Raw genomic sequence first — 26,915 nt, 5'->3', positions numbered from 1 at the left:
TTTGGTTCTCTTGCTCAACCACGACGACGCAAGGTGATGCTCCGCCCTCCTCCTCCGCTCGCGGCTCACGAACCATCCCCTCCCGACCCGCTGACCGTGTGAATCCACCACCCGGCAACCGCCCGACCGAGCAGATCTGTTCACTCTGCATGCTTGTGTGGCCTGACGAGAGCTCAGGAGTGAATTTGCCCACCCCTCCTCCAATTCCACATTGCCCCCCATTTCGAGGTCTGAATACCACCACGTTCGCCGTCCGCAACAAGCCAACCCGACAAAACCGGCTCGCCGCCGCTCATTGCCCGCCATGTCGTTCCTCGACAATGCATACAGTTTGGTGAAGGACAGTGCCACAGAGGGTACGCCCACCGTGTCCGAGCTCAAGACGCAGCTCGAGAAAGGCACCGATGATACCAAGGTCGACACCATGAAGCGCATCCTCACCATCATGCTCAATGGTGACCCGATGCCCCAATTGCTCATGCACATCATCCGATTTGTTATGCCGTCCAAATCCAAGCCGTTAAAAAAGCTCCTTTACTTTTACTACGAGATCTGCCCGAAGCTCGACGCTCAGGGGAAGCTGAAGCAAGAGTTTATTCTAGTATGGTAAGGCGCCCTCCTTTCTCTCCAAACACTCCGTATGATCCTTAACAGCCATGCGCTGACTATATGGGCCCCATGCAGTAACGGGATCCGTAACGACCTGCAACATCCGAACGAGTTTATCCGCTGCAACACGTTGCGCTTCCTCTGCAAGCTACGGGAGCCCGAGCTCCTCGAGCCCCTCCTCTCTTCCGCGCGGTCGTGTCTGGAGCACCGCCATGCTTACGTCCGGAAGAACGCGGTTTTCGCTGTGTCCTCTATTTACCAGCACTCTCCGTCTCTGATCCCCGACGCCCCAGAGCTGATCGCCACATTCCTCGAGGGGGAGAACGACCCGACATGCAAAAGGAATGGCTTCGCTGCATTGTCTAGCATCAGCCACGACAAGGCGTTGGCCTACCTGAGCACAGTTTTCGACGGCATTCCGAACGCAGACGAACTTCTGCAGCTGGTTGAGCTCGAGTTCATCCGGAAAGATGCTGTCCAGAACTCGCAGAACAAAGCACGCTACCTGCGCCTCATCTTCGATCTCCTCGAGGCAAACACATCTACGGTCATCTACGAGGCAGCCTCTTCGCTCACTGCGCTTACCAACAACCCAGTGGCTGTCAAGGCCGCTGCTGGCAAATTTATCGAACTTGCGATCAAGGAGGCCGACAACAATGTCAAGCTGATTGTGCTCGACCGTGTGGACCAGATCCGCCAGAAGAACGAGGGCATCTTGGACGACCACATTATGGAGATTCTGCGTGTCCTCTCCAGCCCCGATATTGATGTTCGCAAAAAGGCGTTGGAGCTTGCCCTGGAGATGGTTTCGAGCAAGAATGTCGAGGAGGTCGTACTGCTGCTCAAGAAGGAACTGTCCAAAACGGTCGATCAAGAGTACGAGAAGAACAGCGAATACCGCCAGCTACTCATCCACTCGATCCATCAATGCGCCGTTAAGTTTTCCGAGGTTGCTGCCAGTGTGGTTGAGCTCCTGATGGACTTCATCGGCGACTTCAACAACACATCAGCCGTCGATGTTATCAACTTCGTTAAGGAGGTCGTCGAAAAGTTCCCTGCGTTACGGCCCGCCATTACCCAGAGGCTGGTCGATACCTTACGTGAGGTCCGAGCCGGCAAGGTTTACCGGGGCATCCTGTGGATCATTGGCGAGTACTCGCTCGATGAGAAGGACATCAGGGACGCGTGGAAGGGTATTCGGGCTAGCCTTGGCGAGATCCCGATCCTGGCCTCGGAACAGAGGTTGCTGGACAACTTGGATAGTGAGGAGAACAAGGAAGAGGAACAGGTCAACGGGCACCCCAAGCCGGCCGCTGGCGGCTCTCGCAAGGTCCTTGCCGATGGCACGTATGCCACCGAGACTGCCCTGACAAGCCAGTCCGCCGCCGCGGCCAGGCTGGAGGCTGTGAAGGCATCCTCCAAGCCCCCGCTCAGGCAGCTTATCCTAGATGGGGACTACTATCTCGCGACTGTTCTGGCGGCGACTCTCACAAAATTGGTGATCCGGCACCACGAGATATCTTCCGAAGCTGCGCGTACCAACGCTCTCCGCGCCGAGGCCATGCTCATCATGATCTCCATCATCCGAGTCGGTCAGTCACAGTTCGTCAAGGCGCCGATTGATGAAGACTCCGTCGATCGGATCATGAGCTGTGTACGGTCCCTCGCCGAGTTCAAAGAACACAAGGAGCTGGAGACGGTGTACCTTGAAGACACGAGGAAAGCGTTCCGCGCCATGGTGCAGGTCGAAGAGAAGAAGCGTGAGGCGAAGGAGGCGTTTGAGAAGGCGAAGACGGCCGTCCAGGTTGACGATGTTGTCGCAATTCGCCAGCTGTCGAAGAAGAATGCCGTCGACGGGGCAGATGCCATCGAACTTGACTTGGAGAGGGCGGCCGGCGGCGATAGCACCGCTACTGAGGACCTATCAGGCAAGCTCAGCCGCGTCGTGCAGCTCACGGGTTTCTCAGATCCCGTGTACGCCGAGGCATATGTCAAGGTCCATCAATTCGATATCATCCTCGATGTGCTGCTCGTCAACCAAACCACCGAGACGCTGCAAAACCTCACGGTTGAGTTCGCGACGCTCGGCGACCTTAAGGTGGTAGAACGGCCAACGAGCCAAAACCTCGGTCCGCATGACTTCCACAACGTACAATGCACAATCAAGGTATCATCGACCGACACGGGCGTCATCTTTGGCAACGTCATTTATGAGGGTGCACACTCAACTGACACCAACGTGGTCATTCTCAACGACCTGCACGTCGACATTATGGACTACATCCAACCGGCGACATGCTCGGAGACGCAGTTCCGCACCATGTGGACGGAATTCGAGTGGGAGAACAAGGTCAACATCAACAGCAAGGCCAAGACGCTCCGCGAGTTCTTGGACCAGCTCATGGCTTGCACCAACATGAACTGCCTGACGCCGGACGCCAGCTTGAAGGGTGACTGCCAGTTCCTCAGCGCTAACCTGTATGCCAGGAGCGTCTTTGGTAAGTTTCAATCTTTCGTTTACGCGTTCTCACCCCTTCCATTCCGTGAGAACAGGTTACTAATCTTCTTCCACAGGCGAGGACGCGCTAGCCAACCTGAGCATCGAAAAAGAAGGCGACGACGGCCCGATCACGGGTTTCCTGAGGATACGGAGCAGGTCGCAAGGTCTGGCCCTCAGCCTGGGCTCGCTCAAGGGGCTGAACAAGATCGGTTCGGTCGCCGCGTAAGACGGGTGCATGAGTGGATACTTTGACTATGGCCGGAACTACGGTGGAGGAGATGATGGCCCTCGCGCACTTCCTCTGACCCGTGGCAGTCTGAGAGTTCGGGGAGAGAAAGGGAGGCGGACGATGTTGCATAGCCTTTGATACGTGATAAGACAACATGAGGGGAGGTTTAAGAGAGGGCGCGCAGGTAGTTCTAAGGAGCGAGGATGATATGTTTGGAGTTTTTTGGCTGGCCGGCTGGTTGGTGTCTTTGAGGGTGGATGAAATATGGGGGGCCCCGAAAAGAGTCAGGCTGCGAAAAAAAGGTCCGGGGGTCGGAAGAGGGTGCGATCTTGGGGAAGAGAAACGGTGGTCGGCGGGTGTTTAGACAACTTACTATACAGCCGATGAATTTGATGCCTTGTTAATGTTTGAGAATGGGAGGTTCCTGCGCAGGCTGTGATTATGATTCTTGGAAACGATGGAAGGTTGTAGTGTCGGGAGTTCTCTTTTTTTCTTTTTTAATGAAATAGCATGTTTTGAAACTCATGCTAATCAAAACAGCAGAAATCCCACAACATCCGTGCGATGGAACGCACCCATTTATACGCTGGGTACATACGCCTTTTTCGTTTCATTACGCACAAATGCGTAGGGAAGGCCATGCCACATATATGATATACCTGGGGTTCAATAATATCAGATCAACCTATGTCCCGGTAAAAGTGCTTACAGTAAACATGGGACGGTCGATCGGCGACACAAACCGGGCTTTAATTAATCGTGGGATTTGAGATAGAATTCGTACTTACTCTGTTCCGGGCTGCAACGGAATGTCTTCCAAAGCGTTGTAAAGGAGAGAGGATTTTGGTTAAAGCGTGCATTCAAATAGAGATTGTCTAATACGGGCTGGGCAACCACCTGGTGTATGTGCCTTTTAACAAGAGGTGGTGTAGAATGCACAAGGGACACGTGGGAATACGAATATGGCGAGAGTAAAAATGGCGATGAGCAAAAACTTGTTATCTTTCAACTGAAGTTAGTCGTAATAGCTCGTATTAAGTAACACGTATATCTTTCATCATTGTATTTACGATCGTCCCGGCCCAGAAACCACGTGCAATATTAAACATACGCACCGACCCCGTCCCCCTTTTCCCAAGACGGAATTCCATGCCATAAAAAATAAACAAATAAATAAAACTGTAGCAACACAACCCGGGTATCATCGACCTTCAACATCATCATCATCACCACACCCCCCTCAACATATCAAGCCTGCATCTCCGACATAGGCCTCAAATTCACACCCCCCGTAGCCCCCGTCGTCCCCGTCCCACCCTGCTGCGGCGCACCAGGCACAGCCAACTGCGAATATTCCCGATTATGATGCGGGTCCATCTCAGGCGAGTATAACATCTGAGCATTAGGGTTCGTATCCAGCTGGTAGACGTATTTGTTTTCGGGCGGGACAGCGTACGGTGCAGACGCGCCATTGTTGCCTGGGCTGTGGGATGTCGGTAGGGTGTGGCCGGCGGAGGAGAGGGTGTGGCCGGCGGAGGAGAGGGTGTGGCCGGCGGAGGAGAGGGTTTGGCCGTCGTGTTGCTGTTGTGGGTGGTAGTAGCCAGTGACGGAGGAGGGTTGGTGTTGGTGGGAGGGGGCGTAGTGGCTTTGGCTGTAGGGCGTGTGTTGTCCGTCGACTGCGCTGCTGCCGTTGTGGCTTGCGGGTCCGCCGTTTCCGGCTGGGCCGGTGGGGAGGTACTGGTATTGGGGTCCGCCGCCGGAGGGGTGGTTGCTGTTCTGGTCCCAGGTTGACCCTGAGGAATTGGGGTTGGCTTTTTTGCGACGGCTATATAGGAAGAAGGCGAGGAAGGCGAGGATGGCCACGGCGGCGACGGTGCCGATGGCTACGCCGACGATGCCACCGGTGCCGAGACCACCGGAATCTGGGGAAGAGGACTGGGTTGGGTTGGCGGTTTCGGAGGGACTAGTGGGGTGTGGTTTTGTGGTTGCGCTGGTGGAGTCAGGGGCCACCTGGATGGTTGTACCGTCAGTAAAGGCGAGACTTTTCATGTTTGAGACGCAGACGAGGAGCAATGATGGGCGGCTAAGGTGTTCATGCTTACCGAGATCAGCTTGATTCCCCACGCCTCGATACCCTCCTGTAAACTGGGTGTGCGAGTGACAGGCTCCTCGGTCGGAGTAGCTAAGCCGATATCTGTGATCACACCAGTCCACACCACGCCCGATGTCGCCGTCGCGTGGCACCCATATTGGTTATCCCGGCACATGAATGAGAAAACATTGTCGGTGACGCTAAAACGAGAGTTAACCCAAGGCTGCTCTTCCCCAACCTCCGAAGACCGAAAGCTCTCCATAAGCTAAGCTACTCACCTGGGACAGCACGTCACGGTGCTCATGGGCTTCCCCTTATAGTCCGGCCCGGCTGTCGCGCACGCGCGCGTGAAGCCTGTGGGACAACCGCCATCGGTGACATACGGGATCCGCGGCGTGGATGAGGGCGGCCAACAGTCACCGGTCGGCCAGATACCGGTGCCCACGGGTGTGGGCGTACCGTACATGTTGCTGAAGTAGCCGGAGCCCAGCAGCACGCGGTAGTAGTTGGTCGTGGCGAAACATGATGAGGGCGCCGTCCAGGCCGTCGGGAAGCTCGGGAGCTCCTTGACCTTGAAGGTTGTCGTCATGGCGGGCGATGGATATTGTGTTCTTGGGGAGGATGGAATGCGGTATTATGAGGTCTTCACGTCGGTCGCGAAGGTCTTCCGTCCACCACCACGCGCCGGTCCGGGGAATCGACACGCAACGCAACGGAATGCAGCAAGACGCAGCACGACTCAACACCACGAAAACAAAAACCAACAAAAAAAAGGACCAAATCGCTCGAGAGAGTTGCTCCAGTTAGATGAAATGACGACAACAAGCGGAAGAGAAAAACATTTCCAAACCGCCTCCGCCGGCACACGGCACCGAGCATTGGACCTTCTTCATTCCTCCAGAATGCTGCTCGACCGTTTATCAAACTCCTAAACAAGCCTAGGGGCCGGTATGTGAGGCTCAGAAGGATGCGACATGGCCATGCCCCCTTGCCCGAATGCCCCGCTTGCGCCCGGCTCCGGCATCACCATCGCTGCAAAAATATCTGCCGAACCCGCTGAGTCTGCTGGGGGAGGCCCAAATTCACCACCAGATTTCCCATAATTCCCACCATGTTCCAGCGGGTTGTGGGAGGGTGGGAGAGCGGGCGCGCCGCGACCACGCTGCGATGGAGCGACGTTGCCATCCAAGGTTTCGCGGTAGTGCCCCACTAAACAGGGCAGAGTGCGTGCATGCGATTCGCCAAGCGTGGCGTTCGAAGTGTTGCCCCTGCGCGCTCCTTCGACATTCAGGAAATTCAGTGGGTTGATCTCGCCCCGCCAGCGCAGCATGTCAGACGGAATCGTGCTCCTTTTTGGCCGGAGGATCCATGCCGCTCGGCTTTCGGGACCGGGGGGCTGTGGTGGGGAGAAGTGCAGCAAAGCGATGCGTTTCTTTGTTTGCGTGGTTGCGTGGCCACTGGGTGTGGTTTGCCAGTCTCTTCAGGCAGCCGTCCTTGGGCTACCAAAACTTAAATAGTTTGGGGAGAGACTTCTGTGGGCTCGAAGTAGTGTGTGTACACTAAAGGACGAAATGATGCGAGAAAGATGCTAGTTATTTGTCAAAGTGGTCCCGGGGCCCCAAACTAAAGGGTTCCTGTTCCTGTTGCGAACACTTGGTGGCCAACAAATCCCAAGTCGCCCATCCCTTTTGAGACATTCTGCGATTCTGCGATGGAGTGAAATGCGAGGGTCCTGACTGCTCCGTCCCGCAATGGAAGCTAACCGTTCTTGTCCCCTGCGCTTGTTTGAGCCGCCCGGGCCACCTCCCAAGCGCACCTGCTTGGTCTTTTTGACTGCAAGCCAGGCCCCTGGAAGTACGAAGGGCCATCTCGTTGGTCACGTTCTTTTTCTGGCTTGCGAGCGTGGCTCCGTGGACTCCGTGGCCAATCCCGATCCACCTCCCTGAGACCAAAGTTTGGTTGAGGAGAAGCGTTGCGTGGCTAGGTTGCGCGACAGACGGGATGTTGCATTCACTCGTACGACGTCCATGTAGTGTAGTGTACGGATCCGCGGCGCAAATCTCAACCATGGGAAAATTGAGAAATTCAACAGGCATACACAGTAGACAAGAAGTATTTGTAAAAAGGAAAGAAAAACTGGGGAAGCAAGACACGCCCGAGACGGGACCTGCAGGGATCGAGTGTCCTGTTTCCCCCTCGGGCTTGCTGTGCGCGAGATCCGCGTGGTTGCGCTGTTGGCTTTCTAACCACTCACGTTGAACTGCTTGCTCAATGGGCTGAAAGAAGAACAAGCGGGCCCAATACGAAGCAAGCCTTCCCGCCCTGGCGCCAGCAAGGTCAGCCCATCTCCCTTCTGTCAAGATCCCAAACGCCTGGTCTCACTTCTTTTTTTCTCTTGGTTAATTTAAACTTATTACATCCATACATCCTTCCCCCTTCTTCCCCACATACACGACACACCCACTTCCCACCCCCCTCCCTTGGGCAACAGAACATCCATATTGTTGTTCTGCAACAGCACAAAACAGCACATCGATGTCGGCCGTCCGCCGCATCACACTTGTGCTGTATTCCTGCTGTGCTTAACCTCTCGCCTCCTTCTCCCGCCTAATCCGCCCTCGCCATGTCTCAACCCCCGAATGAGACAGGGAGAACCAGTCCCATTTTCCTGCCGGCAAAGTTTCTCCAGCAAGTCAGTCGCCGCAAGCCGCAGCGTTTCTATGGCATCGTCGCCATCGCCCTGGTCCTGCTCGCCGCTGCGACCTTTATTTACGGCGGATTTGCTCCGGGGATAGACCTGACCTCGTACGTCCCACGGCCCAAGGACGCGGGTACACCAACAGCCCACAACGGGAACAACGGGAATGCCGACCCCGGCCATGCGACCGAGAACGAGGATGGCAAGCCTCCAGTGATCCAGACGCCGGGAGACGAAGCGGCCAACGACAAGCACGAGAAGCCTGACGATGGCGCATCGAAGCCGGGTGAGAAGATCGACAACAACAATGCTGCCACCGACCACTCGAACCAAACCCCCGCCGTGCACGTCAAGCCCGGCATCCCGCAAAAGATCTGGCAGATCCTGCTGCCCAAGAGCTCCAGCTCCAAGCAGTCCAAGGAACACTTCCGCGCCGACCCAGAGATCCTGTCCGAGACGCCCACCTGGCTGGCCATGAACCCGGACTATCACTAGTGCGTTCCCCCCTTCCCTATCATGGCCTGGCTATGATAGCAGAGCAGAATTGAACCCCCCTTTCCCAAAAGAAGACAACAATGTTAACCCCCCGCGCTCCACAGCACCCTGATCGGCCAAAAAACCGGCGACGCCTTCGTCCGCGACAACTTCGGATCCGACGAGCGCATCGTCAAAGCCTACACGCACATGCCCAACGTCGGCATGAAATCCGACCTTCTCCGCTACCTCCTCCTCTCGGCCGAAGGCGGCGTCTACACCGACACCGACACCGTCGCGCTCCAGCCCATCGACGACTGGGTCCCCAAAGACCTCCGCGACAAGGTCGCCGTGATCGTGGGCATCGAGTTCGACCGCCAAGACGGTCCCGCCTGGGCCGACATCAGCCACTTCGTCCAGTTCTGCCAGTGGACCATCGCCGCGGCGCCGGGGCATCCGTTGTTCACCAACATGGTGACGCGGGTGTTGGAGTCGCTGGATAAGTTGGTAGAGGAGCACGGCGTGCCGTTTACCGAGTTGAAGAAATTGAGCAGTTTTGAGGTGATGAACTCTACGGGTCCGGCCGCGTGGACGGACGTGGTCTTTGCGCAGCTACAGGAATACGACAACACCCTGACTCACTACGAAAACCTCTCGTATATGGCTGAGCCGACGCTGTACGGCAATATTCTGGTCCTGCCGATCGATGGGTTCGGCATGGGACAGCCGCACTCGGGTAGTACCAAGGACGGCACGATACCACCGGATGCGCTGGTTAGGCATTTGTTCAATGGCGCCTGGAGGGGGGATAAGAAGAAGCGGGCTCCCGTGGTGGTGGAGCCGGAGGAGGAGAACGAGGACGCCGAGGAGTGATTGATGCCGAATGAAATTAAACTGGAAATATATATTTTTTTTAAAAAAACGGGTGGGCGCTGCTTCTTGCGTTTCTTCTTTTTTTGAGCAGGAGCGGGATTTTTCGGGCTGTACATATTTGAGGTTGGACAACCTAACCTAACCTATTGATGCTTCTTGTGTACGATTTTGGTTTTTTTGTCTAGACAGCGGGGGGTTAGGTGTTAGCGAATCATGGATTTGTTAGTATCTTCCATAAAAAAAGATCAGAAACGCAGTTTTCATGTTCCACGTTAGGTGCCGGTGAGTTGTCAGAGGAGACACGGTGATCGTGTATCTCAAGCGCAAGAAAATAGCTGGTGCTGGGTATTTCCATTTCTCAGGGCTGCCTGTGGTAATAAAAAGCTAAAGCAGTCTCGCTATGTGCCGTTCCTGCGCGACTAAAATGCGAATGTACAAGGCTTGACCAGTGCCTCCATTCTCCATCGCCATATGAGCGCCGTGGGGGGAAAAAAGCCACTGTTCAACAAATGAAAGGAAATAAAAAATCAAGACCATGTGGTATTCGTTGCAACGCCAGACGTGCCAAATAGTGCCGACAAGAGGGGGGTATGGTATGGAAATGATGAAAAAAAAACCGCAGTAAAAACCGGTGAAAAGGGATGGATGACTTGAAAATCACTCGGCGCCAACATAGGGCGTCGAAAGCTGGGTTCTCGACTTCAACGTCGGAACAAAGGGGGAAGGGGGTTAATGATATACGATGCTCGACAAACGACGCTTCGTCAAATTTGTGTGACCGGCATGTAATCGCCCGCTTGTTGCCCGCCGATATGTTGTTACATGACCATAGCGGCCACCATCCAGACAACGCGAGGGTTGAATACGACATGCTCCTCAGAATAGACAGCAGTCTCCTGGCGATAGCTGCGATCCAGTCTCCTGGCGCGGCTCGCCTTGATGGAGTCGATGCAGCGCGAGAAACGTGACCCTCGTCTCTCCAACTGCGCTGGCATATCCAAGGGGCCGGTGTTGGACGCTTCGTAGTCTGTGGACTGGGGAATTTGGGAGGAATTTCCGAGACGGCGCAGCGCCGAGGTAAAGCGGTCGCGGTTCCTCATGGGAGCCGCGAGTCGATGCGGCTCTAAGCCGACTGGGGTGGCGGGGGTCGAACCGTCGACCTGGATAGAGAGAGTGGTTTCGGAGACCGAATCCAGCAGGTGAAGCGGGTCTCCTTCAAGCGGTGCTGTCCAACGGCCCTAGCGAGGGAACACCAATGCATTGACGACGTGCCCTTGCTTCCAGCCCTGCTCGGGGAGAGGCGAACCTTCAAGCAGGATCTTGCCCATGTAGGCGATGCGGATCTTCTTATGAGATTGAAGCTGTGGATCTCGTGTTAGGGTGTACAGTACCTCCGCCGTGGAATGTTGAAATTTCTCACCTTTGCCTTCTCCGCAACCGCCCTTGCGATCCGTCGGACAGAGTCACCCATGTTTACGGTGACACTAACGTCCCGCGAGCCGTCGCTGAGTCGCGCCCGAATAGTGATCTGGTTCCGGATGTCTACGACAGCCTTGCCCTTTTCCTCGCGGCGTCGTTCGGCCTCGGCCTCGTCCTGGTCGTATTCTCGCTCCGTTTCCTCGCCAGCCGTGAAATCCGCTTTGGAATCGTCCATATCGCCCTGGCCGACGGCGGGGGGAGCGGGGTTCCAGAGTAAATTGGAAGGGTCCGCCACGATCTGGTGTGACAGCTGATAGTAGTTCCCAAAGACATCGTACGCGCCGTTGTACAAATCCCCGGTGGGCAACGTGATATCCGCCGCATCAATGATACTCTGCGCCGTCGCAAGGGCCACAGCCGGGTCTTCCTCGCTCGGCCCACCACCACCTCCTCCACCACCATCCTCACTGGACCGGTCGTACCGCCCATTCCGAGCCGCCTCGTCCGCCGCCCAGAGAACCTCAAGCGCGGCCCGCAGGGCCTGCCATATCTCCTCTCGGCCCGTGACCCTCGTGTCAAAGAAATCGGTCCGCTCCTGGCGCAGCGCGGCCAGAGTCCACTGTCGGTCCTGGCTGGTCCACACGTGGCGTCGTAGGGGCTTGTTGATGTGCTGGTCGAGGGGTTGCTGGGACTGTCTTCTACGACGGCGGGAGGTGGAGGGGCTGGGCTCGTCGACGCCCGTCTGTGAGCTAGACGCACCACCGCCCGCCTGGTCCGCCTCGTTAATGGCCCGTCCGGAGCCGGTCGCACCAGCGTCGGGGTAGGGCGAGCTTTGGTCACCCTCTCGGGAGAGACAGCAACCCTAGGGATGAATCGTTAGCGTTGTGCATGGTTGGATTGTACATGTACACCCGTAGGTGACCGCTTTGAGTGACTGAAGGGCCGGAAAATGAAGAAGGGAAGGGGAAAAAAAGACGGGAGCATATATTGCGACAATGCCGGTTTAAATCAAGCTCGGCAAGCACCGCCGGGAAAACCCAGGTAACATACCATCTCGTTTGATCGTCGCTCAGTTGTGCTTTGTACTCTTTGTCGCACCCTTTTGGCAGCTCGGTCCAGCCGCTTGGATAACTAATTCATGGCGGCGATGGATTCGGCGTTTTATGCTGACTCAAATTGGATCTTGCCAACTTTTCGAGCTCTTGGCTGTCTTGTGCTTTGACCCGCTGAATCGTGAGGTGATGAAATGTTTCCTCGCGAGTTGTTCGAGGAAAAGGGAAGGATAGAAAAATGCAGGTACTGCAACAAATCGCACTGTTGCTTACGTCTGCAGTGAAAATCACCGGTTCCGAATTTCCTTCCGACAAACCAGAGGAGGCAGACAACCTCGAATAAAACGCATGAAAACAATGCTAGGAAGGAACAAAATGGATGGCAAGCCGGTGGATGGATGAATGTTTGTCTCTCGTGAGTTGCAGGACCCCACCCAATTACAGTGTGGTCAGTGGGCTTGTGGCCCGTGTGCATTTTTGGCCCGACCTTCGCTTGGCCTAGCCGAGCCGGGGTCAGGGCCTTTCAGGTGGTGGGTGGATGGCGCGCAGCGGCCCCCCTGTGGGGTTTAGTTGGTCCCGACCACTTGGAGAGGCCGGACCATGAGCAAGACGGCGAGGCCGGCGAACGCCAAAACCGCTGATCCCTAGCTCGGTGCCTGCACCATGGCGCGGGCGGAAACGAGATAAGGTTGGGGGAGAAAGAAAGAAAAAAGAAAGTAAAAAAAGTCCCGAAATTTGACCGATCTTTTTGAGGGAAATCGGATTCTTATTGTGGAACGAGACGCTCGAGAAACTGGCACTCTAGTTGTAGGTGTACCAAAGGGCACGAAAGACCTCTAGTGGAATGACGTTGGGGATGCTGTCGACAAAGGTGTGGGAACACAAGGTGGCCGAGTCCAGAGCAGGCAACCCAGGAAACGAGATCTGCACGATGAAGCACTTTGGGGAGGTGTGGTTACGCTAGGCGGAATCGGGCAAAGGGCGAATTTCGGTCACGGCAGCGCCCGTTGACACATGATATCCACCCTCCCATCATTCAATATTGACGGGCACGGGATGATGCGATGGAGGGACGGGTAGGGTTGAGGGTGGTATGATTGCTCACATGGTTTGGGTTTCCCATTGAAGTTTGGAAGTTGGCGGATATTTTCCAGAAATATCACCCAGGTCAACCAAAGTGAGTGATATCCAGGCTCATACATACCAGGACCTGACAAGAGCAGAAGATTTCGCTGTGAAATCTCCCCAGCTCACCACAAAAATCCCCTACAGCTCTTGGTACCACATTTGCACTTCGTCATATCCTTAACCTTGGACGGGTCATCCGCATCCGTGTCCATACTGCCTTGCCCATCCACGTAGTCGAACGTCAGCTCCTCGCCCGCGGGAATATCCCGAATGGCAAACAGCGCCAGGTCGTGAATATGCTTGTCCGCGTGGTCGCCAACACGCGCAAATATACGCATGTTGGGCTCGCAGCTGTGGTTGATGAACCGGGTCGGCCCGCTCTTCCACTCCCCGTCGACCTCAAACGCCGCGGCCGCTAGCAGGGGGTCCGGCGAGTCCGGGTCCGAGAACTTGTCTAGGGCAAAGAGATAGACGTCCTTGCGGCGGGAAATAGTCGACTCGGCACGCCGGCGGTCGGCCTCCTCGCTCGTAATGACCTCACCGAGGTAGCGGTCGACAAACTGGCCCCGCTGGATGTCGTGGCCGCTGCGCACGCCCCAGCCGCGGTCTTCAGTCCGGAAAATTTGCAGCGGCACGGTACGGCCGCGCTGGACGACCCGGTTGGGGCAGGCTAGCGAGCAGCTGCAGCCTTCGTGGCATTCGTAGATGGGCTCGCGGCTCATGAGGATCCTGCGCCGGAGCAGGCCGGCCCGGTGGCCCTTGGAGTGGTAGGCAAAGCGTTTCCGTCGGTTGGTTGCTGTGGAGGTGAAGTCCTGGTCATCGTCCTCGTCGCTGTCTGGGTCCATCTCGTCGAGACATTGGCAGGTGCTGTACATGCATTCTTTGTCGTCGGTGCAGTTACAGCCGGCGCGGAACGAGTCCTCGGCCACGGGCACGTCCGGGGTGAGCTCGGATTCTTCGATGAATCGGAACTTGGGGTTAACCACCTCATCGTTCAAGTCGTTGAAAATGCTGACAGGAAGGGTTTTATGGGTAGCGAAGGACCGGAGCTGGCACCAGTGGCACTTGTCCGTCTCCGCTGGGTCTGCCTGGCGGAAGTATTAATGCTAAGGGGGATCTGACGTTGGGTGGGGGTTCATACAGTTGGCAGCCCGTGTGTCATAAAGTGGGGGCGAAGGGCCGCCTCCATCCCGAAGAATGAGGATATGAGAGAAGAGTTGAGGAAGCGGAAGCTGGTGTTGTATGGTCAGTCATACAGTGTTGTGGGAGACGGTGGGATGCTGCGTAGGCGTCTGAGAGTGGCGGATAGATGAGTGAATAATTTAGCGCAAAATGGGGAGGAGGAGGCCAAATGAAGCCCAATTATAGAAATAGATCGTGCTTCTCCGTATTATCTAGCTGGTTTACACAGTACGGGATTTGAGCAACTAAATCGGAAAGAAAAGGTTATTTCTCATGCAGAGACTGTCTCGTGATCAGGTGCTTTGGGAACGAACGCGTCGCGAATGGGGTTTAATATCAAGAAAGGGAAGGTGGGGCAAGTGCTTAACACGCTTTTTGCATCAACGCGTTCTTTCCCTTTTCCTCCAAAAGGCCACCAAAAAACTCTCAAATACCTACTCTAATCGACAAAATGGATTCCTTGTAATCTAAGGCTTGCTAAGGGTAACCTGTCAACTTCGTCATACAGTATGGAAAATACTGTGGACAGAAGGCAAGCCCAACAGCTCGGAAGGCTCGATTTTGGTCCAATACGTTTCAAAGGTTACGGTTGAGACGAAAGAAATGCCTTAAATTATGCTAAAATTTTAGAAGCTTGACGATACACGACAGAAATTGACACTCTTTACGGACACAACTACTTTCTCGGCCACACATTCACAATCGACGTCACGCCGAGGTTCGACCCAAATTTGGACGCCTGACCAAAAATCTCCAGGGCTTTCGCTCCCAATGGCAGGGACACCTTTACCCGCCCAGCCTCGAGCAACGCAGCCCCCAGCTTGTTGGCAAACTCCTCAACAGTCGGCTCGCCCTCCTTGGGGCCCCAGCTCTTCGACTCGGCACCGGCGTTGATGGCGCTGATGAGACCCGGGCCGTGGACCTTGAGCCCCTTGCTAGCCCCCGCGGCGTCAACACACAGGTTCAGGACCTGGTCGAGATCAAGGCCGACGGCGCTCGAGAAGGACAGCGACTCGGCCGCGGCGCACAGGTTGATGGCCTTGAGCAGGTCAATAACGAGCGCTAGTTTCGCCTCGTCCGTTTGGGCGGAGCTCTCTTGGGCGCCGTCCCGCGGCACCTCGGTGTACAAGCGCAGCAGGCTGCTGTCGTCGTCCAGGCCGTAGCCCTTGTCGACGGCCTGCTGGTACCCCTCCTCGGCGCGGGTGGTCATGGGCACAGGGAACCCGCTGCGGCGGGCCTCGGCGGTGATGATCTTGGTGTCCTTGACGATGATGTTGACAGCGCTGGCGATGGGCTTGAACTGGGTCAGCATGCGCGGTGTGCGGTGCTCAAACATAAAGTTCCACGCGTCAGACTGCTCGACGGCCTTTTGCGCGACGGCTAGGTCCAGCCCGAGCGCCTGTGCGAAGCCCATCGCCTCGGATGCGGCCAGGATCTGGCACGCCGCTAGCACCTGGTGGACCATCTTGAGGTTGCTCCCGCCGCCAACACCACCGGGCACGATGAACAGCTTCGCCGGGTCGGCTAGTTCCAACAGGATCGGCTTCGCCTTTGCCTCCGCAGCCTCAGACAGCCCAGCCATGATGGACAAGGTGCCCTCGGCCGCGCGTGCGGCACCCCCCGACACAGGCGCATCCACCAGCAAAATATCTCCGCGACCGGCCTCGACAAGCTGCCGCTCGAGCGACTGGACGTAATCGCATGGCACGGTCGAGCACAGGAGCAAAGCAGCGCCCTGCGGTAAAGCTGGCACGGCTGCGTCGGGCCCTTCGAGGAGCACGGCCTGGGCCTGTTGGGCAGTGGCGACCATGCAGACGCAGAAAGGCTTGTCGGCGACGGCGGCGGCGGGGGTCGTGGCGGCGTGGCCGCCGGCGGCCTGGAAGCGTTCGAGAGTCGGGGCCCAAACGTCGAAGCCGGTGACGGGGTAGCCGCGTTTGACGAGGTGGGTGGCCATGCCGAAGCCCATGGCGCCGAGGCCGATAAAGGCGATGGGGGGTTGTTCAGACATGGTGTGCGTGTGTGTGTCTATGTTTGTGTATGTGTTGTGTTTCGGTGTTTCGATGCTTCAGTGTGTGGGTTTGCTGAAGGTAAGAGCTGTGTTGTGTTGTGGTATCGTGAAAGTACGAGACAGACGAGGTGAGGTATGCGAGTAACAACAGCCGCCCGTTCTCAAACGCAAGCCAGTTCGAGCGAGCAAAGCAAAACTACCGCGAGTCGGCCCGTATCGCTCAGCTCGCGGCAACTTAGACCGAAGGTGGCCCCCCGAAGCCGGCGACTCACCCGGCTCACCGGGTGAAGTCAAAGTCCACAGTAACACATAACCCGACAAGTACGAGAAAAAGGGGTCTCGATCTTTCGATGCCAAAACTCCGCCCTCACCCCGCCGTCACACCGACACCCCGCTTCCCGCCCACAGCCGCGTTCAAACGAACTCTATCCGTAGGTTAAAAAAAGACTCCATTTCGTGTCGTTGACATGCCAAACTGAGGGGCCAATAATGACGTCGCTCCCGTACCCCACGGTACCCACGGCGTCCACTTCTGCGCATTCCGGCTAAACTGGCGTTGCACCAGCACCCGAACGGCAGCCACTTGACGGCTTGGCGGCAGGTGTGGAGATGGAGAAGTGGACATGGTGGGCGAGCCCCTCAGACCCCGAACCGGCAAGCCGAGAGCGGCGGGTGGCAGTGGGAGAGTGGTGAGTGGGTGTTAGAGTAATTCTTTGATGGTCCGGTTTATCGATCTTTTGTGAGTGCTTTGAGGTATTAACGAGCTTTCGGTTGCATGGTCGGCAGGCGGTTCGGATAAGTTCGCCCGTCAGTGTTGCTCGGTAGTTTGGGGTTTCTCGTCACTTACACGTCGAGTCGCAGTCGTCGAGTTCTCAGTCAACACCACGTCTTCTCTCTTAGCCATCAACAGCCATAACAAAGACCGCCAAAATGCCCCGCCCACCGCTCGCGCAGAACCGCACGATGGCGATCCTCAACGCGGCCAAGGCCGGAGGGTACGCCATCCCCGCGATGTGCTGCTACAACATGGAATCCATCATCGCGACGGTGCGCGCAGCCGAAGCGGCCAACTCCCCCGCCATGGTTCTGCTCTTCCCCTGGGCCATCGAATACGCCGGCGACGCGCTCGTCAAAGCCGCTGCCGAAGCCGCGCACTCGGCCTCCGTCCCCGTGTCGCTGCACCTCGACCACTGCCAGACCCCCGAACTGGTCCGCCGCGCGGCCAACATCGAGCCCGGCTTCGACAGCATCATGTGCGACATGAGCCACTACGAGCGCGACGAGAACCTCGCGCTCACCGCGGAACTGGTCAAGTACTGCCACGAGCGGGGGATCGCAGCCGAAGCAGAACCGGGCCGGATCGAAGGCGGCGAGGACGGCGTAGCCGAAACAGCCGACCTGGAGGGTCTCCTGACCACCCCCGACGAGGCGGAGACCTTCGTCAACACAGGCATCGACCTGCTCGCTCCCGCGTTCGGCAACGTGCACGGCGAGTACGGCCCGCGCGGGATCCAGCTGGAGTATGAGCGGCTGCAGGCGATCAACGAGCGGGTTGGGGAGCGCGTGAGGCTGGTACTGCACGGGGCGGACCCGTTTGATGAGGAGATCTTTCGGAAGTGCATGGCGGCGGGGGTGACCAAGGTCAATATCAATAAGGGCATGAATAATCACTATGCGCGGGTGCAGGCGGAGATGCAGGGGAAGCCGTTGACACGGGTGATTGAGGCGGGCACGGATGCGATGCAGGAGGCGATTGAGCGGTATTGTTTGTGGTTGGGGAGTAAGGGGCGCGCGGGGGATGTCAAGGCGTAGTCTGTCTGTTTGTATGTGTGTAGGTAGCTTGCAGTGCTGAAGTAAAGGATGTCAAAATTGTTAAAGGGTGAATAGCATGGTAATTTATTTGGACGTAGTTATATTACACTCAACATGTATTACTTGACGTTGCGGAATCTTGCATTATCTCGCTGTGGCCAACACAAGCGGCAGACCAAAACAGATAGCTCAAGTCCAATCCATGAACAATCGATCAAATCTTCAGAGATTCCGGTTAATTTATTCTTTTTGTCTTCTTTCACTTTTTTGATTTATTTTTTTTAGTCTTTTTTCACTTTTGTAGACAAGTCAGTTATCCAGGGACTTGGTCCGCCGCTTTTTTCTGGCCACAGCGAGATTATGTATCGATAACGTTACATCTCAAAACTCAAAACTAACCACTTAATTATAACTAAAACTAACTCAAACGCATTAAACCATTAATCCTTCTTCTCCCACCAAATACTGCCCCCATAACTTACACCTCCCCCAACCCCTCCAACAACCCCCTAATAGCAACCATAACTCCCCACGCCCCCGGATCAGGCACCAAATCCACCTTCCCATCCTCCCCCGTCTCAACACCCACATACGTCGCCCTCCCCAGCCTGGGCTTCAGTGTCCTCGTCTTCTCGGCCCCCGCCACAGCCGCTTTCACGCCCGCCTCAAAACTCTGGGCGGAATGCATCGCTTCCGCGAAAGGAATCAACGTGTCCATGACTGTGCGGTCGCCGACTTGGGCGGGGGTGTATTGCGAGAGGTGGTGGACTGCGGACAGGAGGGATGTGGCTAGAATGCGGGTGGTCGCTTCGTTCGAGGAGGAAGGGGAAGCAGTGGGAGGGGCGAACTCCTCGGCTGCGGCGGAAGCGATAGATTGGAGTTGGACATTCTCTTGAACTGCCCGGCGGAGGGCGACGAAGAAGATACCGAGAATCCCGCCGAGGGTTCCGCCCATGCGGGACTCGACTATTTCTTCGACGGCTGCGAGGACGGTGACGATGGATCCCGTGGCGGTTATCTTGTCGTTGTTGACTGCGTCGAGAAGGGCGTGGGCGCCGGTTTGCAGGGTGAGCCCGCAGTCGCCGTCGCCCATGATGGTGTCCCATTTTGTGAGGTCGGGTTCGGCGGATGAGAGGGCGGTGCAGGCGCGTTGGAGGGCGGTGGTGAGTTGGGTGGGGGGGACGAGGAGGTCGTTCGCTGGGGAGGGCGTTGACTGGGATTCCGAGGCAGAGGAGGAGGTAGTAGGGGTGACGATCTGAGATGCGCGAGGTTGGACAGCCGCTGAACCGATATGCTGTGATCCAGCGCCGACCGCTTCCCAGGCAGTATCAGTCCGGGTATCGAGAAACCCCTTAAGATCATCCAGCGAGTACGGGATCCCCTCCGTCCGGGCCACACCCGACAAGTTAACAATCGACACCGAGAACGCCGGCGCATTCAACGACGTCTCCAAGCACCCAGCATACACCCTCACCGGCGCAATCTTCCACTCCCCCAGCAACTGCCCCAACAACTCATCCACCAACCCGCCCAACTCCAAATTCGACATCCCCCCAAAATTACTCACCAACAACGCCGTCTCATCCCCATCCGCAAAATGCACATACCCCCTCTCCGGATCCGTCTCATCCAACAAATACCGCAATATCTCCCTCACCAACCCCTCCGCCGTCGGCGCAGGACTCAATTTCCTATACCCAGGCTCATTATGCGGTCCCGTCCCGATCTCAACTTCATCCTTCCCTAGCACTCCATGCTCCGTCCGTCCGGGAACATGGCAGTGGTCCAGCGTAGCGGCAATACTCACAATTTGCGCATTCACCGCCGTGCCTAGCCCATACAGCCCATCCAGCGTAGCTGGCCCCGAGGGGGCATTCGCCGCGGCGCCCAAGATCTTGAGCACCCCAATCTGCCCCGCCAACCCCCTCCTCCCAACCAACTGTGACGCACCAGACGCCTTGCCCCCGATGGAAACGTCATCCCCGCAAATCAACATCCGACACGGGATCCCGCGCGCCTTGGTCTTTTCCGCGGCTAGACCGAAGTGTAGGCAGTCGCCGGTGTAGTTGGTGATGACGAGTAAGACTCCCTGGGAAGGGGAGGAGGAGGAGGTGACGGCGTCGATAGCAGCGAGGATTTGTTTAGTGCTCGGTGAGGCAAAGACGTCGCCTGCTACGGCGGCGGACAGCATGTTGGTGCCGACGTAGCCGGACCAGGCGGGCTCATGGCCGGAGCCGCCGCCGGAGATTATGCTGACTTTTTTTTGCGAGGGGGAGGCAGAGACGGCCGAGTCGAAGACTACGCGGTTGGTTTCGTCGAGGCGGAGGCGCGGGTTGCTGGCGACTATGCCGCGGAGGGCTTTGGGGACCAGCCCTTCGAGGGTGGTGAAGAGGTGCCGGTCTGACATGGTGGTGACGTGTAGTGGGTGTAAACTCTAAGAGATTTAGAAGAAACCCAGAGAGAGAAACCCAGAGAGAGACTCGAAGAGCTCAGGAGAGACCCGAAGAACGCAGGAGAGGCCCAGGCGGTTTTGAGTTTCGAGGTTGGAGATTTCGACCGGTTCTACTGCAGAGATGCAGGGAAGTGAACCTATAAGTTAAAGCCCGCAGAGAATAACACAGTTCCCAAAAGCGCCGGTCTCGCTGATGGAGCTCGGATATGTGTTGTTCTCGAATCCTGGTGCTGTGGCACACAAAGGGTGGCACACAAAGGAGGGGCAGTGATTGTGACTTACACAGTATGAATGACCCCTCACTCCCGAGATGGAAGCCGGCTCTGCGGGATACCGGGAAGGGAATGGTGGCGGCTGGATAAATGCCGGGGGGAGGGGGGGCGCAGCGGCCGGCTGGGCGTTGTGACGTACCATCCGGGTTATTATTCGAGGGGAGTTATTTTAGAGCCGTTCTTTCAGAGGGGTTATTGTGAGTGTTTAAGTTCTTGGTCATTTTTTGTTATCGGGAAGTACACCGCAGAGCCTCAGCCATCCATCAATTCACTTCTTCAACACCATTTACCGAGTAACAAGTCTTACCTCTTACCGAGTAACATCCAAGACAACATGGCCGCTCCCAAGTGGAAGATTGCCATCGGCTGCGATGTAAGCTGCCTTTCTTTCTTTCTTCTTCTTTCCTTCTTGATACATTCTAATGCTAATATAAACAAATAGGACGCCGGCGTCTCCTACAAAACGGCCCTCCTCGCTGACCTCTCATCCTCCCCCCTCGTCGAATCCGTAACCGACCTCGGCGCAGCCTCCTCCACCGACAAAACCGCCTACCCGCACGTCGCCGCCCGCGCAGCCAAACTCGTCGCCTCGGGCACCGTCGACCGCGCCCTCCTCATCTGCGGCACCGGCCTCGGCGTAGCCATCGCAGCGAACAAGATCAAGGGCGTCCGGGCGGTCACGGCGCACGATAGCTTTTCGGTGGAGAGGGCCGTGTTGAGCAATAATGCGCAGGTGTTGTGTATGGGGGAACGGGTGGTGGGGTTGGAGTTGGCGAGACGGTTGGCCAGGGAGTGGTTGGGGTATGTGTTTGATGAGGGGAGTGCGAGTGCGGCTAAGGTGAAAGTTATTGGGGAGTATGAGGCGGGTGAGGGGGGGTTGGTGGGCGAGGGGGAGGCTGTGGGGGGCTGTTAATTTCTGCCATTCTGGGTGTAACTATTCGTAGCATAGAGTTTATTTTGTATTATTTTTAAAATTGTTTTTTTCTTTTTTTCTCTTTTTCTTCTTTTTGTCTTCTATTTTTGTCTTTTTCTTTCTTTTCTTTCTTTTCTTTCTTTTCTTTCTTTTCTTTCTTTTCTTCTCTTTTTCTTCTTTTGTCTTCTCTTTTTTTATATTTTTCTCCTTTTTTATCCTTTTTAACCTTTTTTTTCCCTTTTTTTTCTTTTTTTCAGAGATTATTTGCATTCCCATCTCGCATGTTGTTCCTGGAAACTGTCAAAATGCAAAAATGGGGAAAATGGAGTCACTCAGTTTCTCGGCTTTCCTAATCGGGTAACCCGACCCCGACTCCCCAGCTTTGACCCATTTACCCCAAGTTGATAATCACGATCGGTCTCGACCAGACTTGTCTCCACACCCAGCTCAGGGGTGCAGTTCATGTTAGATTTGACAGCCTAACAAGCATTGAGAAACCGCCGAGAAACGTGGTCACGGGAGGTGAAGATTCTGAAGATTCTCAAAGACTGGAAAAGAAACCGAACAGCTCGGGCCGGGACCGGACCAGCCTGAACTCTGCTAGAGCCACCCCTTACCCTCTGTCTCCAGCTGTCAGGGGTAAAGTGTAAGTCAGTCTAGAGGTAGTGTAGGTCTTCCAACACAACCACTGACTAACACTCGCAGACTCCAACACTCAACCATCACAGCAACCTCATTCTCACCACTAAGCTCACCATCAAGCCCACCATCAAAACACCATCACCATGTCCTCCCCAGGCCCCCCTATCCGCCCCGTCTCAGGCAACCGCCCCCTAATCGGCGTCTCCACCAAAATGTACTTCACCCACGCCCGCACGTCCTCCTACCTCTCCTCCGTCCTCTCTCTCTTCACCCCTTCTTCTTCCCCCTCCTCATCAACCATCCAAACCGCCCTCACCCAAACAGACACCTTCTTCATCCCCTCTTTCCTCTCCCTCCCCTCCGCCGTCACAACCGTCGCTTCCGCGCCCGCACCAGCCAACAGCCTGCTTATCGGCGCGCAGAATTGTGCGCCTACTGGCGATGACGATACCACTACCAGCAGCAGCAGCGCAGGGGGGGAAGGAGAAGAAAGCCAAGACCTAGGCCCCTACACAGGCGAAATCTCCGCTTACTCCCTCGCCGAAGTGGGTTGTGCAATCGTCGAGATCGGTCACGCCGAGCGACGACGCTTGTTTGGTGAGACGGATGAGGATGTGCGCAGGAAGGCGGTGGCTGTGGTGCGGAATGGGATGGTGCCGCTTGTTTGTGTGGGGGAGGTTGATAGACCCCCAGCAGCAGAGGACCATACCGGCACCAGCACGGGGGAGGATGAGAAGGGAGAAGAAGGAGGTGCCGCTGCAGCTGCAGCAGCCGCCGTCCTCCGCCAAGTAAACGCCGTCCTATCCCATCTCCCCCCCAACGCAGACGTCATCCTGGCATACGAACCCGTCTGGGCCATCGGGGCGCCGGCGCCGGCATCAGCGGAGCATGTGGTCGGCGTGGTGAAGCTGGTGAGGGGGAGTGGAGTTGTGCAGGGTCGGAGCGGGCGGACGAGGATTGTGTATGGGGGCGCGGCGGGGCCGGGGTTGTGGGGGAAGTTGGGGGGGGAGGTGGATGGGTTGTTTTTGGGACGGTTTGCGCATCGGCCGGAACAGTTTGTTAAGATGGTTTGTGAGGTTGCGGGGGTGGAGTGGGTAGGGGAGTGATTACTTTAGCGAGGAGTTCCTGTAATGAGTTTGTGCTTGGGCAGCAGTACCTACGTACGTTATGGTTTAAGTATCATGATGTGTTCGATGAAGTTGTCACGGTGTTAAAAGGGGTTGAGTTGCCGTGGCAACAGGGGGTTGTTTTGTTAGAAAAGACGGCAAGGTTTTGTTCATTTATTGAGCTAGAGCGAACAAGAGTTGACGGTTTGGTAGCTACAGTTGAGGCGTAAAAGATTTGAAGGGTCAAATCTGAGTAGAGGGAAGTAGACAAAGGGAAAAGGAAAGAAACCCCAAAGCGTAAAATCCAGCAAGATTCGATATCTACCTAGCAAGCAGAAACTATCGATTCCATTGACCCCCGCCTCATTACCCTACATATCCACCCCCGCGCGTCCTGCTGCCTTACTTAAGACCTGCCCCCCCCACATGAACTGCGGCAAGCGGGGATACAAGCCCCGATTTTGGTCCTGTTGTTGCTGCTCCACGGCCTTCTCGGGAGCAGGCTCCACCAGCATGCTGACTTCGTCGTCTGTCTCCCCGGCCGGTTCCTTCTTGATGAAGACGTCCGAGATGGGCATGGGGTCACATGAAGAAGAAGAAAAGTTGGGAATTGGTGCAGAAGAAGAAAAGGTGGATTCGGTTTTGACATGGGGCTGCAGCCTTTTGGGGGATTCCTTCTTTTTGAAGACGTCTGCGGTGGGCATGGGGATAGCTGCAGACGAAGAGGTGCGTTCGGTTTCGATCTGGGGCTGCAACGTTTTGGGGGACGACAACATCACTTGGTTGTTGCGTGTCTCTCCTTCTTGGTTAGGGTTGGGGTCGGGTGCGAACATCTGCAACAGTTCTTTTAGGTTGCAGAGGGCTCGTAACTTGGCTAGAATACTCTCGGTTCCGTAATTGGTCCCGTCTGTGTTGCCGGCCTTCAGTATCCCGGGTGAAATGGCGAGGTCGACTTTCGTGGTCTTTTCCGGTGGGGACATTGTTGAAAAGTCTCGGATGATTTCCATAGTTCGGGTGTCAAAGTCGAAACCCAAATCAGGCGGTTTGGCTTGTGGCGGGGAAAGACGCGTGATAAAAATCTGGTAGTCCGATCGGGAAAGTCGGAAGATCTCGTCGAGCTCAACGGCTTTGCGGAAGATGTCCACAGCTTCCCGCTCCATGGTCTCCAGTTTGCCATGGGAGGCAGCCGAGGAGGCCAGGACTTTCAGCTTCGAAACCATTTTGCGTGCAAGACACTCAATGAATTTGAGTTTGTCGTGAACGTTGAGCTGGGAGATCAAATGGGAGGATTGAACTCTCCAATCTTGAAAGCTGTCCATGTTATCGGGCGTTGCATGCTCTAAGTTGGTCGTAGGGGGGTTAGTTTCAAAAATTGACGCCTTGGAAGTTGTTAAGGAGACAACCAACTCACGTCGAACCTGGTCCCATGAAATCCTGAACGTCTTGCCAGCCTCTCCGGCCCACACTTCTGACTGCGCGTCAAAAGCGGAAATGTACAGCGAGCGCCAGATCCACGATTCTAGAACCACAGGCCGAATCATTCCGGATCGAAGAATTTTGTCCTTGTGCTGTAGCCAGCTGACCACGGCACCTGCATTCCAGGTTAGTACATGTGCCGCGGTTTGGGCTTCTCCCCCTCTCGATAGTCTTTTTCGTCTTCTTCAGAACCTACCTCCTACAGCTGCGAGACGCCCTTGCGTAAAAACGCCCTAAGGCCGGCCTCGACTTCTGGCGCTAGGTGTACCTTGGTATCGGGGGCAGTTTCTTCTGAAGACTCTTGTCTTCTTTCTCCTCCCCTCTCTCTCCAGTTACTCGTGATATCCCACAGGCTATCCACATCCTGTATATCGGTATCACTGTCCCCGGATAACTCAGCAAAGCTGGCTTCGTCATTTGCTGTACTGCCTTGCCCGGACCCCCTCTTCTTTGGAATTAGTGGGGTTGCTGTCTTTGATCCGCCACCGCCGTATGCCTTCTCGAGCTCTGTCCCGGTACGAAACTTTGCCTCGTACTTTGCATCGCCAGCTTCATCTCGAGAAACTTGGATAACGTGACGTCGCCGGCCTGCTGTGACGAAGAGCTTGACTTGGAAAAGGATGGCCCAAGCGAAACGGGCAAAGAGGTAAGCGCGGGAGTCTGTCCGGAGGGATTCGACGAGGGCGAGATGATATGCGGGCCATAATTCGGCCGCGTCACGTGAAATGATATGCGTGACGTATTGGAGGGACGGCATAAGGGAAGAGTTCGTAGTGACCATCCTTGGAACAATAACGAACCATCGAGCGTCGAACGAGTAGTGTATATCCTTCCTAAGAGGAAGGATGTTCGCTCTGTTATCGATATCAGGCAGACCTACCCCATATCGGGACATTTGATTTTCCGTATACCAAACTCTTTCCTCCTTCGGGACGAGATGGGCTTCACCAACGGCATAACCAGCGTTGGTAATAGCACAATCCGACGTCGAGACGGGGGTGGTAACGACTGAAGGCCACCAATCGGGGATGCGACTATGGGGAAACTCCCAATCTTGGAAGCTTGGGACAATGGGATATCGTTCTAAAAATAATCAGCAAAAGTCACTAGAAGGGAGGAGGGGGGTTTTACCGGAGCCTTCAACGATAAAGTAGTACTCCTCTTCTGTTAAGATGTCGTGTACCGGTACCCGTACTTGTTGAAGACCCTCTTTATCTAGTGCAAGGAAGCTGTTCGTGAAAGCATTGCCAGCGATGATCTGGCAAGCTGTGAGGGCCGTTCCATGATGTACCCCATGGATAGAAGTCGATGTTGTTCTATCGACACGAGCGAGACTCAGGAGTATATTTTCAGTTCGATAGCCCGGATGGAGAAACCGGATACTATCTCGAGAGAGCAATTCGAGAAACTGCTTGGGGGGTCGGGGCCTGGCTTGGGGTGGTGGACTTGCTGTAGCCATCTTGATCTGGCGGGGTATGAGAGCTACGAAGCGAGTGGCGAGGTAAGAAATTCGTAGATCCGTGATCCGGGTAGCGCTGGTGTCTGTATCGCACGTGATAGGTTGTGGAGCAATCAAGAAACGCTCGGCAAGTCGTCTCGATGAGCAAAGCTGCAGTCACGGGGTCGGGCAGAAATAAAAAAGGGTTTGGATTCTTTTGGAGCAAGTCGTTGATTCATTATCTCCAATAATTCACAATGAGTTAGCCTCGAAGCACCGGTTTTTCGTTCTAGAAGTGCAATTGTATTCTTGTTAAAGCTTGGAAAGAGTAGGCCCCGTTGATTTGAAATTGACTCGGTTTGACGCGCTTTCGCGTAGAGATGAAGACCATTTGGTTCCGGGCTCTTTCCTGCCCATGACTGAATTTGTGTTCTTCTGTTCCATTTCAAAATCTTTCCCTTTTAGAAGTCCTTCTTTTTGTTACAACCACGACCATTTCCGTTGTTTCAACTGAACTAGCATCGCATAACCTGCCGTAGC

At 55.7% G+C, this 26,915-nt stretch overlaps 10 protein-coding genes across 10 annotated transcripts; 4 read left to right on the top strand and 6 right to left on the bottom strand.

Annotated features, from left to right (window-relative positions):
* Positions 1-304: 304 nt before the first annotated feature.
* C8A04DRAFT_26256 (adaptin N terminal region-domain-containing protein) lies at positions 305-3,335 on the top strand (the record flags this gene model as incomplete). The annotated part of the gene is made up of 3 exons (XM_062779867.1): positions 305-606; positions 685-3,107; positions 3,184-3,335. 3 exons carry the CDS (start codon positions 305-307, stop codon positions 3,333-3,335), a joined length of 2,877 nt encoding a protein of 958 aa, XP_062639461.1.
* Positions 3,336-4,586: 1,251 nt separating this feature from the next.
* Positions 4,587-6,019, bottom strand: C8A04DRAFT_10135 (uncharacterized protein; the record flags this gene model as incomplete). Its single annotated transcript, XM_062776478.1, has 3 exons — positions 4,587-5,379; positions 5,403-5,630; positions 5,709-6,019. 3 exons carry the CDS (start codon positions 6,017-6,019, stop codon positions 4,587-4,589), a joined length of 1,332 nt encoding a protein of 443 aa, XP_062639460.1.
* Positions 6,020-8,053: 2,034 nt separating this feature from the next.
* Positions 8,054-9,475, top strand: C8A04DRAFT_10150 (glycosyltransferase; the record flags this gene model as incomplete). The annotated part of the gene is made up of 2 exons (XM_062776483.1): positions 8,054-8,622; positions 8,728-9,475. 2 exons carry the CDS (start codon positions 8,054-8,056, stop codon positions 9,473-9,475), a joined length of 1,317 nt encoding a protein of 438 aa, XP_062639459.1.
* An 818-nt stretch (positions 9,476-10,293) lies between these two features.
* On the bottom strand, positions 10,294-11,947 carry C8A04DRAFT_26253 (uncharacterized protein; the record flags this gene model as incomplete). The annotated part of the gene is made up of 4 exons (XM_062779866.1): positions 10,294-10,700; positions 10,782-10,836; positions 10,896-11,756; positions 11,945-11,947. 4 exons carry the CDS (start codon positions 11,945-11,947, stop codon positions 10,294-10,296), a joined length of 1,326 nt encoding a protein of 441 aa, XP_062639458.1.
* A 1,249-nt stretch (positions 11,948-13,196) lies between these two features.
* Positions 13,197-16,264, bottom strand: C8A04DRAFT_35351 (uncharacterized protein; the record flags this gene model as incomplete). The annotated part of the gene is made up of 5 exons (XM_062783139.1): positions 13,197-14,162; positions 14,216-14,257; positions 14,489-14,501; positions 14,571-14,627; positions 14,937-16,264. The coding sequence occupies 5 exons, from the start codon at positions 16,262-16,264 to the stop codon at positions 13,197-13,199; spliced, it is 2,406 nt and encodes an 801-aa protein (XP_062639457.1).
* Positions 16,265-17,194: 930 nt separating this feature from the next.
* C8A04DRAFT_10197 (ketose-bisphosphate aldolase) lies at positions 17,195-18,076 on the top strand (the record flags this gene model as incomplete). Its single annotated transcript, XM_062776497.1, has 1 exon — positions 17,195-18,076. The coding sequence occupies one exon, from the start codon at positions 17,195-17,197 to the stop codon at positions 18,074-18,076; it is 882 nt and encodes a 293-aa protein (XP_062639456.1).
* A 478-nt stretch (positions 18,077-18,554) lies between these two features.
* Positions 18,555-20,483, bottom strand: C8A04DRAFT_26249 (dihydroxyacetone kinase; the record flags this gene model as incomplete). The annotated part of the gene is made up of 1 exon (XM_062779865.1): positions 18,555-20,483. The coding sequence occupies one exon, from the start codon at positions 20,481-20,483 to the stop codon at positions 18,555-18,557; it is 1,929 nt and encodes a 642-aa protein (XP_062639455.1).
* A 651-nt stretch (positions 20,484-21,134) lies between these two features.
* C8A04DRAFT_35348 (uncharacterized protein) lies at positions 21,135-23,461 on the top strand (the record flags this gene model as incomplete). The annotated part of the gene is made up of 4 exons (XM_062783138.1): positions 21,135-21,173; positions 21,243-21,698; position 22,359; positions 22,680-23,461. The coding sequence occupies 4 exons, from the start codon at positions 21,135-21,137 to the stop codon at positions 23,459-23,461; spliced, it is 1,278 nt and encodes a 425-aa protein (XP_062639454.1).
* Positions 23,462-23,832: 371 nt separating this feature from the next.
* C8A04DRAFT_10101 (uncharacterized protein) lies at positions 23,833-24,681 on the bottom strand (the record flags this gene model as incomplete). Its single annotated transcript, XM_062776466.1, has 1 exon — positions 23,833-24,681. The coding sequence occupies one exon, from the start codon at positions 24,679-24,681 to the stop codon at positions 23,833-23,835; it is 849 nt and encodes a 282-aa protein (XP_062639453.1).
* A 455-nt stretch (positions 24,682-25,136) lies between these two features.
* On the bottom strand, positions 25,137-26,396 carry C8A04DRAFT_35347 (uncharacterized protein; the record flags this gene model as incomplete). The annotated part of the gene is made up of 2 exons (XM_062783137.1): positions 25,137-26,020; positions 26,069-26,396. The coding sequence occupies 2 exons, from the start codon at positions 26,394-26,396 to the stop codon at positions 25,137-25,139; spliced, it is 1,212 nt and encodes a 403-aa protein (XP_062639452.1).
* Positions 26,397-26,915: the final 519 nt, after the last annotated feature.

This window comes from Dichotomopilus funicola, assembly GCF_033296635.1.
Source record: "Dichotomopilus funicola strain CBS 141.50 unplaced genomic scaffold C8A04scaffold_11, whole genome shotgun sequence".
In the NCBI taxonomy this organism is placed as follows: Eukaryota; Fungi; Ascomycota; class Sordariomycetes; order Sordariales; family Chaetomiaceae; genus Dichotomopilus; species Dichotomopilus funicola.
The sequence above is the reverse complement of the archived record's forward strand: the minus strand, read 5'-3'. Positions and strand labels throughout refer to the sequence as shown.